This window comes from Triticum aestivum, chromosome 2B (assembly GCF_018294505.1).
Source record: "Triticum aestivum cultivar Chinese Spring chromosome 2B, IWGSC CS RefSeq v2.1, whole genome shotgun sequence".
Taxonomy (NCBI): Eukaryota; Viridiplantae; Streptophyta; class Magnoliopsida; order Poales; family Poaceae; genus Triticum; species Triticum aestivum.
Genome location: NC_057798.1, coordinates 97,950,351 through 97,965,114, shown reverse-complemented (window position 1 = coordinate 97,965,114; position 14,764 = coordinate 97,950,351). Strand labels below are relative to the sequence as shown.

Genomic DNA, 14,764 nt, shown 5'->3' with positions numbered 1-14,764 from the left:
GTACATGCTTCTTGCGTAGTACTGTAGTGCAGCCGCCACTGCTCGTTAACACATTGAGCTGAAACACCACACGGTTACAAATTCTTTCAGTCCTTCATGCATCGACGTTGTAAAAAAGAAATGAAATAAACTGGAATAAGCAAAATAAAATCAAAATTCATGCAAACAATGAGAAGATCGGATCCACCGAAAAAATCGCCATGGAGAAGCGCAACTGTCACTTCAGAATTTAAGGGAAAGCGCGCATTCGCAAAAAAAGGGAAAGCGCGGGCCCAATAACGACTGAACGATCACTTCTCCTACAAATCACGTCGCGTGATCCAACAGCCAGCAAATTCGACTGAACTCAAATTGATGTCAGTCGAGTGAAAAATAGCAAAACCATTTGTGTAAGGTAAGCCTTACCATCCCAAATTCCAAAAGTTGGCATTACGAAATTCAATGTTTCATCAACAATTTCATGCAATTCTAGAGGTTGACCACAAACCAATCATGTCAGCCCCAAATACTAGTTCTCAAATAGCGTTACGAAATAAATAATTCAGCAAAATACTAGTTGAAGCCCAGAAGTTCTTGGCTTGAGACATAATTTGGTTATCAATGTATTAATTTCTTCCTCACCATATTCCCAGGAGGCTCATATTCTTAAGCTTCAAATTCAGCACCCCAAGACCCCCTAAATCTTAGGTAGGCAAATTGTGTTCAAGTTAACAATTGGTATTTTATTTTCTGTTACCCAAGTCTTCCTGCCACAAAAGCCTTTTCCTAAAAAAAAATCAATCCTTTTCTCATTCCCCCTAGGCAAGCCATAGAAGGACGTCATATGCATAGGCTAATCTACCAGCCAGCACTTGGCATTTTTCCAATGCCATCCTCCACCCCTTTCAATGCTAGCAGGGGGTTGAGTTGCGTTGGTTCGAGTCAGAAGCAGCCGCCGGCGCACGTCTCTCGGTCGCCAACCACCATAGGAGGAGGACTCAGTCCCTGCAAATCCATAAATAAGGCTAATATTGTTGCTACCACAATGCAGAGGAGCAGCAACGCAGCATATAAATCATGATGATCATGGAAAAGAACACATCAGCATTCCACACGGGAACAAAGAGAGGCATTGTTTTCTAACTACTTTTTTTTCCTTCTTTTTTATAAATGCTAAATGTCTGATCTACAAAGGCTACATTTTTTTTGTCATTTTCTACTTTTGCTATTTTTTTGGGTTATGCATATATAAAGCTACGGAGGGTGCAGCCAGCGCTCGCATTGCACTGCACTAGAGCCGCCCTCTTCTACACTACAGATAATTAACAACAGCGATAAAAAGTACAGGAATTATTAGAGTTTTTACAACACACAGATAAACATGCTATCACCACGAATAGCAACGATCCAAAATGTTTGTTTATGCCGCCGGACGAAAATCCTGCTCCATCTCCTCGAGCACACCACCATCCCCTCAACCAAGTCATGAAGTTAAGCTCTCCCCTTGCACCGTCACGATTAGTTGTATGTCATCTCAACTCTACCATGTGCCGCGACTGCGAGCGTCATGTCAGCGGCGGGCCGCAGCTTGGAGAGGAGGGAAGTCAGCATCGTACGGGTTCTCGGTCGCCAGGGGAGGGAAGTCAGCGTCGTCTTGCAGCTGGTAAGGCCCGGCAGCCCTGCACAAGTTCCATCAGGAAGCAGTGTTAGTTAGAAGATGATAGTTTGATTTTCATAGTGCAAGATGAACATGAGACTCGTGCATGAGCTAGGAAAGATGGTCTACAGTACTGTACCTGTTTTGGGCCGCACTGGTACCGGGCCGAGGGCTCTGCGATGTGGAGGCAGCGGGGGATCCTACGGGCCCGTTTTGGGCCGCACCCACACCAGGCCTGGGGGATGGCACGTGGGGCCAGCTCTGGATTGTACGCACAACAGGCATGGGGCTATGTGCCGGCAGGTTGGGCCAGCTTTGGCTCATAGTCACACCGGGTCTAGGGCTCTGCATTGCTGACCCAGAGGCTTCTGCAGGCCAGCTCCTGGGGGTTGCACCCGCGCCTGGCCTGGGGCTCCTCTGCGGGCCTTGTTGTCCCTGCCTTGTTGTTTCTTGGAGAGCAGGGAATTGTTCATCGAACACGGAGTTTTGACGAGCCACTGAGAAAGGCCCCATGGTTCCGAACTCCAAGTTCCCATGCTGTTCCGCCGTGACGACAGGTGTGATCACCACAGCAGGTGAAGAGGGCTGGCTGCCGCTGCCATGACGAGGAATCGTGATCCTCGGCGGCATCCGTGTCACCACCCACCCATTCTCAGACCTGGCAACAACTTCGTCAGTACCAAACAAATATGTTGTTCGATGGTATCAAGTTTGAGCAATGTTGCATACCTCTGCTCATTGTTGCTTGAAGGGGTTGTGCTTGAAGAGGCACCCTGGTGTGGGTTACCTCGCATCGTCAATGTTAGTCCTGCTGCGCTTGCGCCCGCAACATGCCCATTGCTTGAGGCAACATCCGGTCTCCCTTCTCCGTAACCCTGGTCTGATTGCCGCTGCCTTTGCATCCTTCCCCTATCATTCCACGACTTGTCCCTGTTCCAACCCTACAAGAGTAAAGTGTAAACGGCGAGCAATCGGAAATTGAATTAGTCTACTACAAACAGAGTAAACTAAAAAGTGGAAAAATCATTTTTCAAGGTTTCTTACTGTTCTGGGGATGTATGTGCCTGTTCCACGTGATTGAGGGAAATCCCACATAGCTGGATAGAATGCCACCCCGCTGGAGAAAGCATCTATTCCGAAAGGCATCGAGTAGTTCTGCGCATAAGGAGAAAAAGACATCAAGTCAATATATTAGAAACTTGAACAGAACATGAACAAAAAGGACCATGAGCCAAGGTTTCTTACCATGTTATGCACGTAAGTGCTAGCTCCATAAGTCTGAGACATGTCCTCGGTGTTTGGAAACCAAGGACCAGCAAAAGGGGGATAGGCCGAGAATCCATTGGGTGGAATGTGGGTACGAGGTGACGGCAGATATTCCGGTTCAACTTGGCGCTCAGTGATCGGTTGCCGAGGAACAACTGCCGTGCCGAGAGAAGGAGGCGGCCGCGGGCATGAAGTTGGCCTCGGAGCAGGGCGCAGAGGTGGAACTACAAAGCGATCCTCATCCAGCACACCTGCTGAAGACGCCTCTATAACCGACTTGAGGAGCTTATCGTGCATGGCCTCCAAGTTGTACTGAACACTTCGTATGCATCTCATGTGTAAATTCACATGCCCTGAGAGGTCCAGTAGGTTCACCGGCGTGAAAGGAGGAAGCTGCACCTTCTCTTGATGGACACCGTTCCGGTTTGACCCGTTAAAAGGGTTAGAACCAGGAACCTCGTGACCATTCTCCGAGGAAGAGGATAGATCGGAGTGGCTCCTGAAGTTGGTTGAACCTACAACAAAGAAATTATGAATTAATGGCTCCGGTACCATCTTGCAATAGTAATCATGTCAAAATACCCCAATTTTGTGCCAATCAATATGATCTTTAGCATGATTTGGAAAATAATGTACCTGAGATCCGATGAATTCTCTTTTCGTCTTCATCCATGCAAGAAGTTCCCAGGCCGGACACATCTTCGCCACGTGCATTTCCAGGCTCAGGCATGGACTGGGACACACTTTCTCCAAGGTCCTGCCTTTCGCCCCGTCCATGTTTACGCAACGTATGTGTAAAAAACACATAGACTTCTTCCGCAATACGTTCGCAAGGCAGCCTGAGAATTTTTCCGAGCTTCTCTGCGCCAGCTGCAAAGGCATCCCGGATGACACGAGAGTTTGCTGCATAAAATTATGTACATGTTAAGTTCAACCAAATCATCCAACTAATAGAAAGAAAAGTGTGTACCCCATAATCAAGATATAGAAAACAAAATGATGGATCATCTTGGTCATTTTTACCTTCGCTGATACTTGTGCCGAGGTTGTTATCCCCCTTCAAGGGGTCAACAATGTTGAGGTACTTCAGGCGTAAGTCTGGGTCACGCCTATCAGAATCTGCTGGAAGCTCAAAAAGCTTACGCAGTGAGCGCTTGAGGGGCTCCTTGCTCAGCAGTAATTCCTCATTTGCGGCAGCAAGCCCAGCTGCAAGTCACAGAGATTTTGTTAATTACATAAGTGATTACATGCCAGGTGATTCACATAACATAACAAAGGAAAATGATAGACTAAGTATGACTCACCGGCGTCGTTGCGCAGGGGGACAGGGCCATTTAAAGTAAGGCACTGGTTGTCCCAATCAAACTTGCTGTAGTACAGCAGAAACTTGTAGAGGGCCTGTTAAACAAAGAAGATACATTCAGAACACTTTAATTTGCACATATTGTGAAGTTACTTGGATTGTTTTCCGAGAAATTACCTGCAAAGGGCCATGTATCGAGCTGTGGAAAAGGTTGAAGATGTACAGAATCAACACCTCCAATGCGTACGTAGACATCAACCAATGGTTAGATCCATGAATGTTACCCTCGTGGTAACACCAAGCCTTGATCAGGATGATGCTCCGCTTGAAGAGATGGTCCTTCCCGACCTCTTTGTTGACCTGAAACAATAACACACATTCAGGTTAGGGATATCTAAGTTACTCGTGTTCTTTATATACAAGTTGCCGGGTATGTATTTATGATGAATTTTTTTTTCAAAAATGAATCGAATAGTTCAGATCGCATCCACGTACCAGCTCAAGGAAACAGAGGGTGGACACACCGCCGACTTGGTTGAAGGAGATGTCCATCACAAGGTTGTCGATAACACATTTGATTATCTTGACCTGGGTACACAAAAACAATGACAAAAGCTTAGATACTTTATTGAATATCAGTCGAAAATATAACTATATAAGGACATAGCAAAGAGCATACAATTTAAAAAGTGTCTTTCCCACAACCCCTCAAAAAGATAAATTTCCCACAACCCCTCAAAAAGTGTCTTTCCCACAGCCCCCCAGAAAGTGTACTTTCTACAAATACACAGATAATTTGATTTGGAAGTTCAAACGGAGAAATCACCTTTGCGTTGATGACCTGAATGTCCCTCAGCGCAAACTCGGCATCGTCGCTGCTCTGTTCGGTTGCGAGCAAACAACAGACGTCCTGGACGAAGCTGTCGTCCAAGTTGGTGTTCGTGATTATGGTGATGTCGACATCACCATCGGGGAGGTATGTCTTCAGGGGCACCGACCCGAACGGGAACACCTGCATTGTGAGAAGAAAAATGAGTTAAACACTTATCACAAAAAATGTGTCAGCACATTCTAGTAGTGTATTGCAAAATGGCGCGTAGAAATTAAGCAGTACGAGTGTCGTAGCTATTTTTAACAAGACTAGCACATTTGAGTGCAACGGCGGCATGGGGGCACATTTGAGTGCAACAACGGCGGCATTTGAGTACAACGACTAGCACATTTAAAAAAATTCTAGTAGTGGTACTCACATTTTTGTGTTAAATACAGGTACACCCAAGTCCCCCCATAAAAGTGTACGAAGCACATTTGAGTGCAACGGCGGCATGGAAATCTTGTAGACGGACAAGCACCGTAGCCGCAGCATGCAGGGAATATAATGCGTGCGTGTGCAGCTGTACGTGGGCAGTCATGCGACGGCGGACAGCGACGGCGGCGAAGCAGAAAGGCTGGACCCTTTTCTGAGTGTTTCTTACACATCAACGTCGTAATCAGTACTAAATGGGGCCGGTAAAAAGGGACGCTAAGTGATGAGCACTGAAGCTTTTTTTTTTGACGGAAATAGAACTGTCCGAAGGTGTGTGTGGACATGTGGGGGGCTCGGACACTGTCCGTGCACATATGGGACACCCACTCGGGTACATTTTGTGCTTGCTCATGCTCGTGTGTGTGTGTGTGTGTGTGTGTGTCCACGCGAGGTTGCCGCCAGCCCGAGCTCAAGCTTTTCGGGCTACCGGGGCTGACCCGGTACGCACGATCGTCGTGGCACCTGGGTGTGCATGTGTTGCAGTGTGGTCTTGCCGTGACGTCGGTGTTGTGCATGCTCTGGTGGTGTCGCACACAACATGCTCGTTGAAATGTCTGAAAATGGGGAAGACATTTTTGGGGGCCTGGTTGTGTGCCATGACAAATTGGGGTTCAAATCAGCCACGCCTGGACAATGTCCGAACGTGTGTATGGACATATGGGACACCTGGGTGTGCGTGTGCTACTGTGTGGTCTTGTTGTGGGAAATTGAGGATTAGGGTTCAGGACAGGGTCAGGGTTGGGGAAGCCGGGCAGGGATTAGGTTTACCTAGCTTGGGCCTTGGGCAGTTTAGGTACTATGACTAGGAGCTCAACTGAATATATTCGGATTTGTTATGCTGCTACTTGATGTAGTGCTTGGGTTTTTCAGGTTCGAGCTTTGGGTGTCGGTTTTTATGCCCGGCCCGACTCATTGACATGTTTGAAAATGGGGAGGACACTTTTTTGGGTGTGGTTGTGCATCCACACAAAATGGTGGTTCGGAGCGGACACGTCCGAACTTTGTGTGGACGTGTCCGTGGACATATGAAGGCCCAAAAATCTATTCCTGTTTTATTATCAAGATTTGAAGTGTTCATCCACGTTTTCTTATGGAAAGCCCCTTTCTTTTATTTTGAATATATAATTCTACTTACTTTCTTTTCAAAAAAATTCAAAAAATACCTTCCTACATTTTTATCCATTAAAACAACGATTTAAGTATCCATCCATGTTGTCTTAAGAAAAGTCCCATTTTGAATATAATTCTACTTACTATTTCCAATATTTGAAAGAAATATATGTTCCTGCTCTTCTTATCCATTAGAACAACTCTTGAAGTAGTCATCCAAGTTTTCTTACAGAAAAGGCCCCTTTATTTTATTTTGAATGTAATTCTACTTACTTTTTTCAATCTTATTCTTAAAAAAACATTTCTGTTTTTTATCCATTATAACAACGATTTGAAGTATTAATCCACACATTTTTTTAATGAAAAGCCCCTTTCTTTTATTTTGAGTATGATTGCACATATTTTTTTCCAATTATTTTCATCGATAGACCTATCTTAAAGCATATGTTGCTAACACATTAAAGTTTTTTGTTTGTTTCTATTGAGATGAAAAAGTAAAAAAAAATGGATTTATCACATGCTGCAAAATTCAGATCAAGTTGGAACCATTAACTAGATTTGTTTTGTAGTGTAACAGTGAATGGCTCTTAAATCAGTATTTTATGGCCCCTTTCTTTTAATAGATAAAAAATATTACGACTTTATATGCTTAATCCAGGTATGGGTAACTTTAGGTCCGTACAACATTATTATCCTATAAGATCCAAATACTTGTGCACTACTAGTTCTAGGTGTATAAACAAACAAATAACATGATAATGATAGGGTGATGATTAATTAATTATTAGCAGATGAGAATTAACTAATTAACAAAGACTAGCAATATCCTATCCTAACCAAACCCAGACGCGACCCGAGATGGATCGATTAGTCTAATCGGAAAAATTCCCGAGGCACCTACGAGGGCGGACAGCGGCGGCGGCCGGATCCCTCCTGCTCCAGGTGAAAGCGATGGTGGAAGTACACTACGGCACGAAACCCGAGACGCGGCACCCCGAGGAGGATTCGGGGGGCGGACGAAACGGGAAGACCTTTTTGGGTTTGTTATTAATTGGGTGCGGGACGGGGCTACGGAAGCTCGGGCGACGACGAAGCGAGCACGTTGGACACGCAGCGGGACAAACGCGCGAGGGTTTCGCGTGGGGGTGTGGGGTGGGGCGGGGGGGAGGGGGCAGGGTGTACCTCGCACCCGAAGGTGGTGCCGATGAGGTTCTTGGCGTAGTCGATGACCTTGTGCCGGCGCCGCTCCGCCTCCTCCGTCGGGTGCAGCCGCAGCACCACCTCGCGGGCGGCCGCCTCCGCGGCCCGCAGCGGCGGCGGGATGACCGGGGGCCGCCTCCGCGGCGCCATCAGCGTTATCCAGCGCGGCCGCTCGTCCGGGACCAAGCCGGGGCCGGGCGCGTGGGGGTGGCTCGTGGACGGCGCTGGCGCTGGCGCGACGCCGGGCGCGTGGGGGTGGCTCGTGGGCGGCACCGGCAGCGGGCGGCTCGGGCCCATGCCGTAGCCGGGGACGCCGTAGTTGTGGTGGAACATCCCGTCGCCGCCGCCGCCGTAGCCGTACCCGTACGCGTGGTGGCCGCCGCCCCCGTAGCCGTACCCTTGTTGCTGGTGGTGGCCGCCCCCGTAGCCGTACCCGTGGTGGTGGCCGCCTCGTCCGTAGTCGTTCCAGCGGTGGTGGTGGCCGCCCCGGCCCCCGCGCCCGCCGCCGTTCCCGTTGTAGTGGTGGCCGTAGCCGTGCCCGCCGTTGTGCCCGCGGCCGCCACCCCCGTGGTTGTGCACGCCGCCGCCCCGGTGGTTGGGCCTGCTGGGGTAGGAGGACGCCATTGGAGCAGGGGCACGCCGCCGCGGCCGCGCGCGGGGGCAAATCCGCGGTACGCACTCGGTATAGAAAGCCCTGCGGAATCGAAGGCGTCAGCATCAGCACAAGGCAAAAAAATTCCATACCCCACCCCAAAAAATTCAATCCCCACCACGTAATCCAATCACTTTCCCCTTCCAACCTTTCCCTCCGACGCCGACCGATGGACGTGACCCCTCGGTCTCGGTCCCGATGGGGGCCGCCGGATCTCGCTCGTACGTACTTCCCTCGTCCCTACCAAAAACCTGGCGATGGTGGGGCTGGAGTTCGGTGGGTGGGGGTCTCTCTGTGTAGTGTGCGGTACGAGGAGGAGGATTCGGGTGGTGGCCGAGAGTGGAACGGAGCTGGGTGATGGCTGGAGGGACGGCTGGGTGATGGTGGCAGAGACAGGAGAAGAAGAGAAGCACTGGCACACTGGAAGTACACTGGGTACTGGTGCCGGTGCCGCTCCGGATCTGACTGTCTGTGCACTGCGAGTGTGAGTGAGATGGATGTGTCCTGAGCGCTGCCGAGGGCCGGCTTATATAGCGTGGAGCGCAGCCCCTGATGAGAGATGTGAGTTATCTCCTGATGCCCATTTATTCCATGGGTTTTATGCGGCATTAATCAGGTGCCCGGGATACAGCCAGTGCCAAAACGAGGAGGGGCTGCCGATATCTCTTGCGATTAATGCCGCGCCTTGGTGGTGCATATCCGGAGAGCAGGATTAATTGGATGGCCGCGGGGGAGATATACGGGGATGCGCCCGCAGTGCTGCCGAAAATCCTAGGAAATATTTCGTGGTTAATGATGGCCAGTCATTGGCGGTCAAAGCATTTTGTCAGCACGCACACTATGCGCATGGATCTTTCTTTGTATTTTGCCACCTACTACCGCCCAAATGCGCTACGGGTGCTATGTGGGGCGGTGTGTTATTCGTATCCCCGCAATATATCGTCTAGTTAATGATGGTTAGTCATTGACAGTGGAGTATTTTGGCACCGTGTAATCCATATGCATGGATCTTATTTTGTGTAGGTGGGGTGGTGGTTGGTGGGGGAGAGCTTCTGACCGTTGGTTCTTATTGGGCTAAAGGGCTGGAATGGTGCTTTCTTTCTTGGGGCCAAGAAACCAAGTGCGCAAAAAAATAAAATGACCCTAAAAACCCACTAAATACTGTGCAAAAGAAAAAAAAACCTAAATACTGTGCAAAAAAAAAACGGCCCTAAAAAACCCCCTTAATACTGTGCAAAAGAAAAAAAACATAAACCCTAAATACCGTGCAAAAGAAAAGGTGGCGGGAACTAAATTCGTTAAGCATGACAATAGGGGGAATGCAGTAGATTCTATTACAGTTAGAGGGTTTTCGGTAACGGAATGGGCGGCAAAATGCAACTAGAATATAATTATTGCGCGTGACGTACGAAAGTACAATTTACGGTATTGTCGTTACTAGGTTTGCACGACTGGATTGCTCGGCAAATAAAAGTATATAATTAGGACGTGTGGTGTTACCTGTCTGATTCGGTGTCCTCATTCGTTTAATTGTAGATTTAACGCCAACGACAAATACCAAAGGTTGGTTAGTACAAGCGCTTTCGGTCGCGGATTGAGCGACAAAACACAACTATATTGTATAATTATTGCACATGACGTTACGAAGTACAATGAACCCTGTTGTTGTTATTACTAAGGTTATACAAGTGGATTCGTCGGCGAAACGCGATAAAAGGGTGTACTTGGGAGTGTGGCATTATAGGAAACTCTATTTGATTCATGGCGTCACTGGTTTAAATGTAGCTTGAACGCCCATGATGAATACCAAAAGCTGGTTGGTACAAGCGCTTTCTGTCGCGGATTGGGCGGCAAAACACAACTATACAGTATAATTATTGCACGTGGTGTTAGGGAGTACAACAAACGGTTTATTCGTCATTACTAAAGGGCTGGAATGGTGGTTTCTTTCTTGGGGCCAAGAAACCAAGTGTGCCAAAAAAACGGCCCTTAAACACCCCCTTAATACTGTGCAAAAGAAAAAAAACATAAACCCTAAATACTGTGCAAAAGAAAAGGTGGCACGAACTAAATTCGTTAAGCATGACAATAGGGGGAATGCAGTAGATTCTATTATCGTTAGAGCGTTTTTGGTAACGGAATGGGCGGCAAAATGCAACTAGAGTAAAATTATTGCGCGTGACGTGTGAAAATAGAGCGTACGGTGTTGTCGTCACTAGGTTTGCACGAGTGGATTGCTCGGCAAATAAAAGTATATAATTAGGATGTGTGGCGTTACCGGTTTCATTCGATCGCCTCAATGGTTTAATTACAGATTTTACGACCACGACAAATACCAAAAGCTGGTTGGTACAAGCGTTTTTTGTCACGGATTAGGCGGCAAAACACAACTATATAGTATAATTATTGCACGTGGTGTTAGGGAGTACAACAAACGGTTTAGTCGTCATTTCTAAGGTTGCACGAGTGGAACTGTCGGTGAAACGCAACAAAAGGGTATACTTAGGAAGTGTGGCGTCATAGGAAACTCTGTTTGACTTGATGGCGTCACTGGTTTAAATGTAGCTTGAACGCCCATGATGAATATCAAAAGCTGGTTGGTACAAGCGCTTTCAGTCACGGATTGGGCGGCAAACCACAACTATACAATATAATTATTGCACTTGACGTAAGGGAATACAACGAATGGTATTGTTGTCATTACTAAGGTTCAACGAGTGGATTCGCCGGTGAAACGCGGCAAAAGGGTATACTTAGGAAGTGTGGCGGTATAAGAAACTTTGTTTGATTTGATGGCGTCACTAGTTTAAATGTAGCTTGAACGCCCATGATGAATACCAAAAGCCGGTTGGTACAAGTGCTTTCGGTCGCAGATTGAGCCGCAAAACACAACTATACAATATAATTATTGCACGTGACATTAGAGAGTACAACAAACAATATTGTAGTCATTACTAAGGTTGCACGAGTGGATTCGTCAGTGAAACGCGATAAAAGGGTATATGAAAATGTGGCATTATAGGGGACTCTGTTTGATTTGATCGCGTCACTGGTTTAAATGTAGCTTAAACGCCCATGATGAATACCAAAATATGGTTGGTACAAGCGCTTTCAGTCGCGGATTGGGCGGCAAAACACAATGCACGTGACATTAGGAAGTGTGGCATTATACGAAACTCTGTTTGATTTGATGGCATCACTGGTTTAAATGTAGCTTGAACGCCCATGAATATCAAAAGATGGTTGGTACAAGCGCTTCTGGTCGTAGATTGGGCGGCAAAACACAATGCACGTGACATTAGGGAGTACAACAAACAATATTGTCGTCATTACTAAGGTTGCAAGAGTGGATTCGACGGTGAAACGCGACAAATGGGTATACTAGGAAGTGTGGCATTATAGAAAATTTTGTTTGACTTGATGGCATCACTGGTTTAAATGTAGCTTGAACGCCCATGATGAATACAAAAAGCCGGTTGGTACAAGCGCTTTCGGTCGCGTATTGGACGGCAAAACACAAGTATACAGTATAATTATTGCACGTGACGTTAGGGAGTACAACAAACAGTATTGTAGTCATTACTAAGGTTGCACAAGTGGATTCATCGGTGAAACGCGACAAAAGGATATACTTAAGAAGTGTGGCGCTATAGGAAACTCATGTTTGATTTTATGGCATCGCTAGTTTGAATGTAGCTTGAACGCCTATGATGAATACCAAAAGCTAGTTGGTACAAGCGCTTTCGATCACGGATTGGGCGGAAAAACACAACTATACACTATAATTATTGGACGTGACATTAGGGAGTACAATAAACGGTATTGTCGTCATTACTAAGATTGCACGAGTGGATTCGTCGGTGAAACGTGACTAAAGGGTATACTTAGGAAGTGTGGTGTTATAGTAAACTGTATTTGATTTGATGGCGTCACTAGTTTAAATGTAGCTTGAACGCCCATAATTAATACCAAAAGCTGGTTGGTACAAGCGCTTTCGTTCATGGATTGGGCGGCAAAACACAACTATACAGTATAATTATTGCACGTGACGTTAGGATATAACAACGAACGGTATTGTCGTTTACTAAGGTTGCACGAGTCGATTCGTTGGTGAAACGCGACAAAAAGGTATACTTAGAAAGTGTGGCGTTATAGGAAACTCTGTTTGATTTGATGGCGTCATTGGTTTAAATTTAGCTTGAATGCCCATGATGAATACCAAAATCTAGTTGGTACAAGCACTTTCGGTCGCGGATTGGGTGGTAAAACACAACTATACAGTATAATTATTGCACGTGACATTAGGGAGTAAAACGAATGGTATTGTCGTCATTACTAAGGTTGCATGAGTGGATTCATCGGTGAAAGGCGACAAAAGGGTATACTTAAGAAGTGTGGCGTTATAGGAAACTATGTTTGATTTGATGGCGTCATTGGTTTAAATGAAGCTTCAATGCCCATGATGAATACCAAAAGTTGGTTGGTACAAGAACTTTCGGCCATGGATTGGGCGGCAAAACACAACTATACAGTATAATTATTGCACGCAACATTAGGGAGTAAAACGAACGGTATTGTCATCATTACTAAGGTTGCACGAGTGGATTCGTCGGTGAAACGCGACAAAGGGGTATACTTATGAAGTGTGGCGTTATAGGATACTCTGTTTGATTTAATGGCGTCACTGGTTTAAATGTAGCTTGAACGCCCATGATGAATACCAAAATATGGTTGGTACAAGCGCTTCCGATCACAGATTGGGCGGTAAAACACAATGCACGTGACATTAGGGAGTACAACGAACGATATTGTCGTCTTTACTAATGTTGCAAGAGTGGATTCGACGGTGAAACGCCACAAAAGGGTATACTAGGATGTGTGGCGTTATAGAAAATTCTGATTGATTTGATGGCGTCACTAGTTTAAATGTAGCTCAAACGCCCCTGATGAATACCAAAAGCCGGTTGGTACAAGCGCTTTCCGTCGCGGATTGGGCGTCAAAACAAAACTATATAGTATAATTATTACACGTGACGTTAGGGAGTACAACAAGCAGTATTGTAGTCATTACTAAGGTTGCATAAGTGGATTCGTCGGTGAAACGCGACAAAATGGGATGCTTAGGAATTGTGACGTTATAGGAAACTCAGTTTGATTTGATGGCGTCGCTAGTTTAAATGTAGCTTGAACGCCTATGATGAATACCAAAAGCTGGTTGGTACAAGCGCTTTCGGTCGTGGATTGGGCGGCAAAACACAACTATACACTATAATTATTGGACGTGATGTTAGGGAGTTCAACAAACGGTATTGTCGTCATTACTAAGATTGTACGAGTGGATTCGACAGTGAAATGTGACTAAAGGGTATACTTAGAAAGTGTGGCGTTATAGTAAACTCTTTTTGATTTGATGGCGTCACTAGTTTAAATGTAGCTTGAATGCCCATAATTAATACCAAAAGCTGGTTGGTACAAGCGCTTCCGGTCACGGATTGGGCGGCAAAACATAACTATACAGTATAATTATTGCACATGACGTTAGGGAAGAACAACGAATGGTATTGTCCTCATTACTAAGGTTGCACGAGTGGATTCGTCGGTGAAACACGACAAAAGGGTATCCTTAGGAAGTGTGGCATTATAGGAAACTTTGTTTGATTTGATGGCGTCTTTGGAAATGTAGCTTGAATGCCCATGATGAATACCAAAAGCTAGTTGGTACAAGCACTTTCGGTCGCGGATTGGGCGGCAAAGGCAAAACACAACTATACATTATAATTATTGCACGTGACATTAGGGAGTAAAATGAACGGTATTGTCGTCATTACTAAGGTTGCACGAGTGGATTCGTCGGTGAAACGTGACAAAAAGGGTATACTTAGGAAGTGTGGCGTTATTGTAAACTCTGTTTGATTTGATGGCGTCATTGGTTTAAATGTAGCTTGAATGCCCATGATGAATACCAAAATTTGGTTGTACAAGCACTTTCGGTCGCGGATTGGGCGGCAAAACACAACTATACAATATAATTATTGCACATGACATTAGGGAGTAAAATGAACGGTGTTGTCGTCATTACTAAGGTTGCACGAGTGGATTCGTTTGTGAAACGCGACAAAGGGGTATACTTATGAAGTGTGGCGTTATAGGAAACTATGTTTGATTTGATGGCGTCGCTGGTTTAAATTTATCTTGAATGCCCACGATGAGTAATGGAAGCTAGTTTGGACAAGCGTTTTCAGTTGCCGATCGGGCGACAAAATGCAACTAGATTATAATTATTGCGCTGAT

The 14,764-nt window shown here is 46.1% G+C and overlaps 1 protein-coding gene across 1 annotated transcript; it reads right to left on the bottom strand.

Moving 5' to 3' along the window:
- Positions 1-1,172: 1,172 nt before the first annotated feature.
- Positions 1,173-8,978, bottom strand: LOC123040623 (uncharacterized). Its single transcript, XM_044463413.1, has 12 exons — positions 7,804-8,978; positions 5,032-5,217; positions 4,701-4,793; positions 4,383-4,565; positions 4,207-4,300; positions 3,926-4,108; positions 3,539-3,805; positions 2,882-3,417; positions 2,681-2,791; positions 2,366-2,577; positions 1,776-2,294; positions 1,173-1,658 (listed from the first exon to the last, which is right to left on the bottom strand). Exons 1-12 carry the CDS (start codon positions 8,443-8,445, stop codon positions 1,550-1,552), a joined length of 3,135 nt encoding a protein of 1,044 aa, XP_044319348.1. The 5' UTR covers positions 8,446-8,978; the 3' UTR covers positions 1,173-1,549.
- Positions 8,979-14,764: the final 5,786 nt, after the last annotated feature.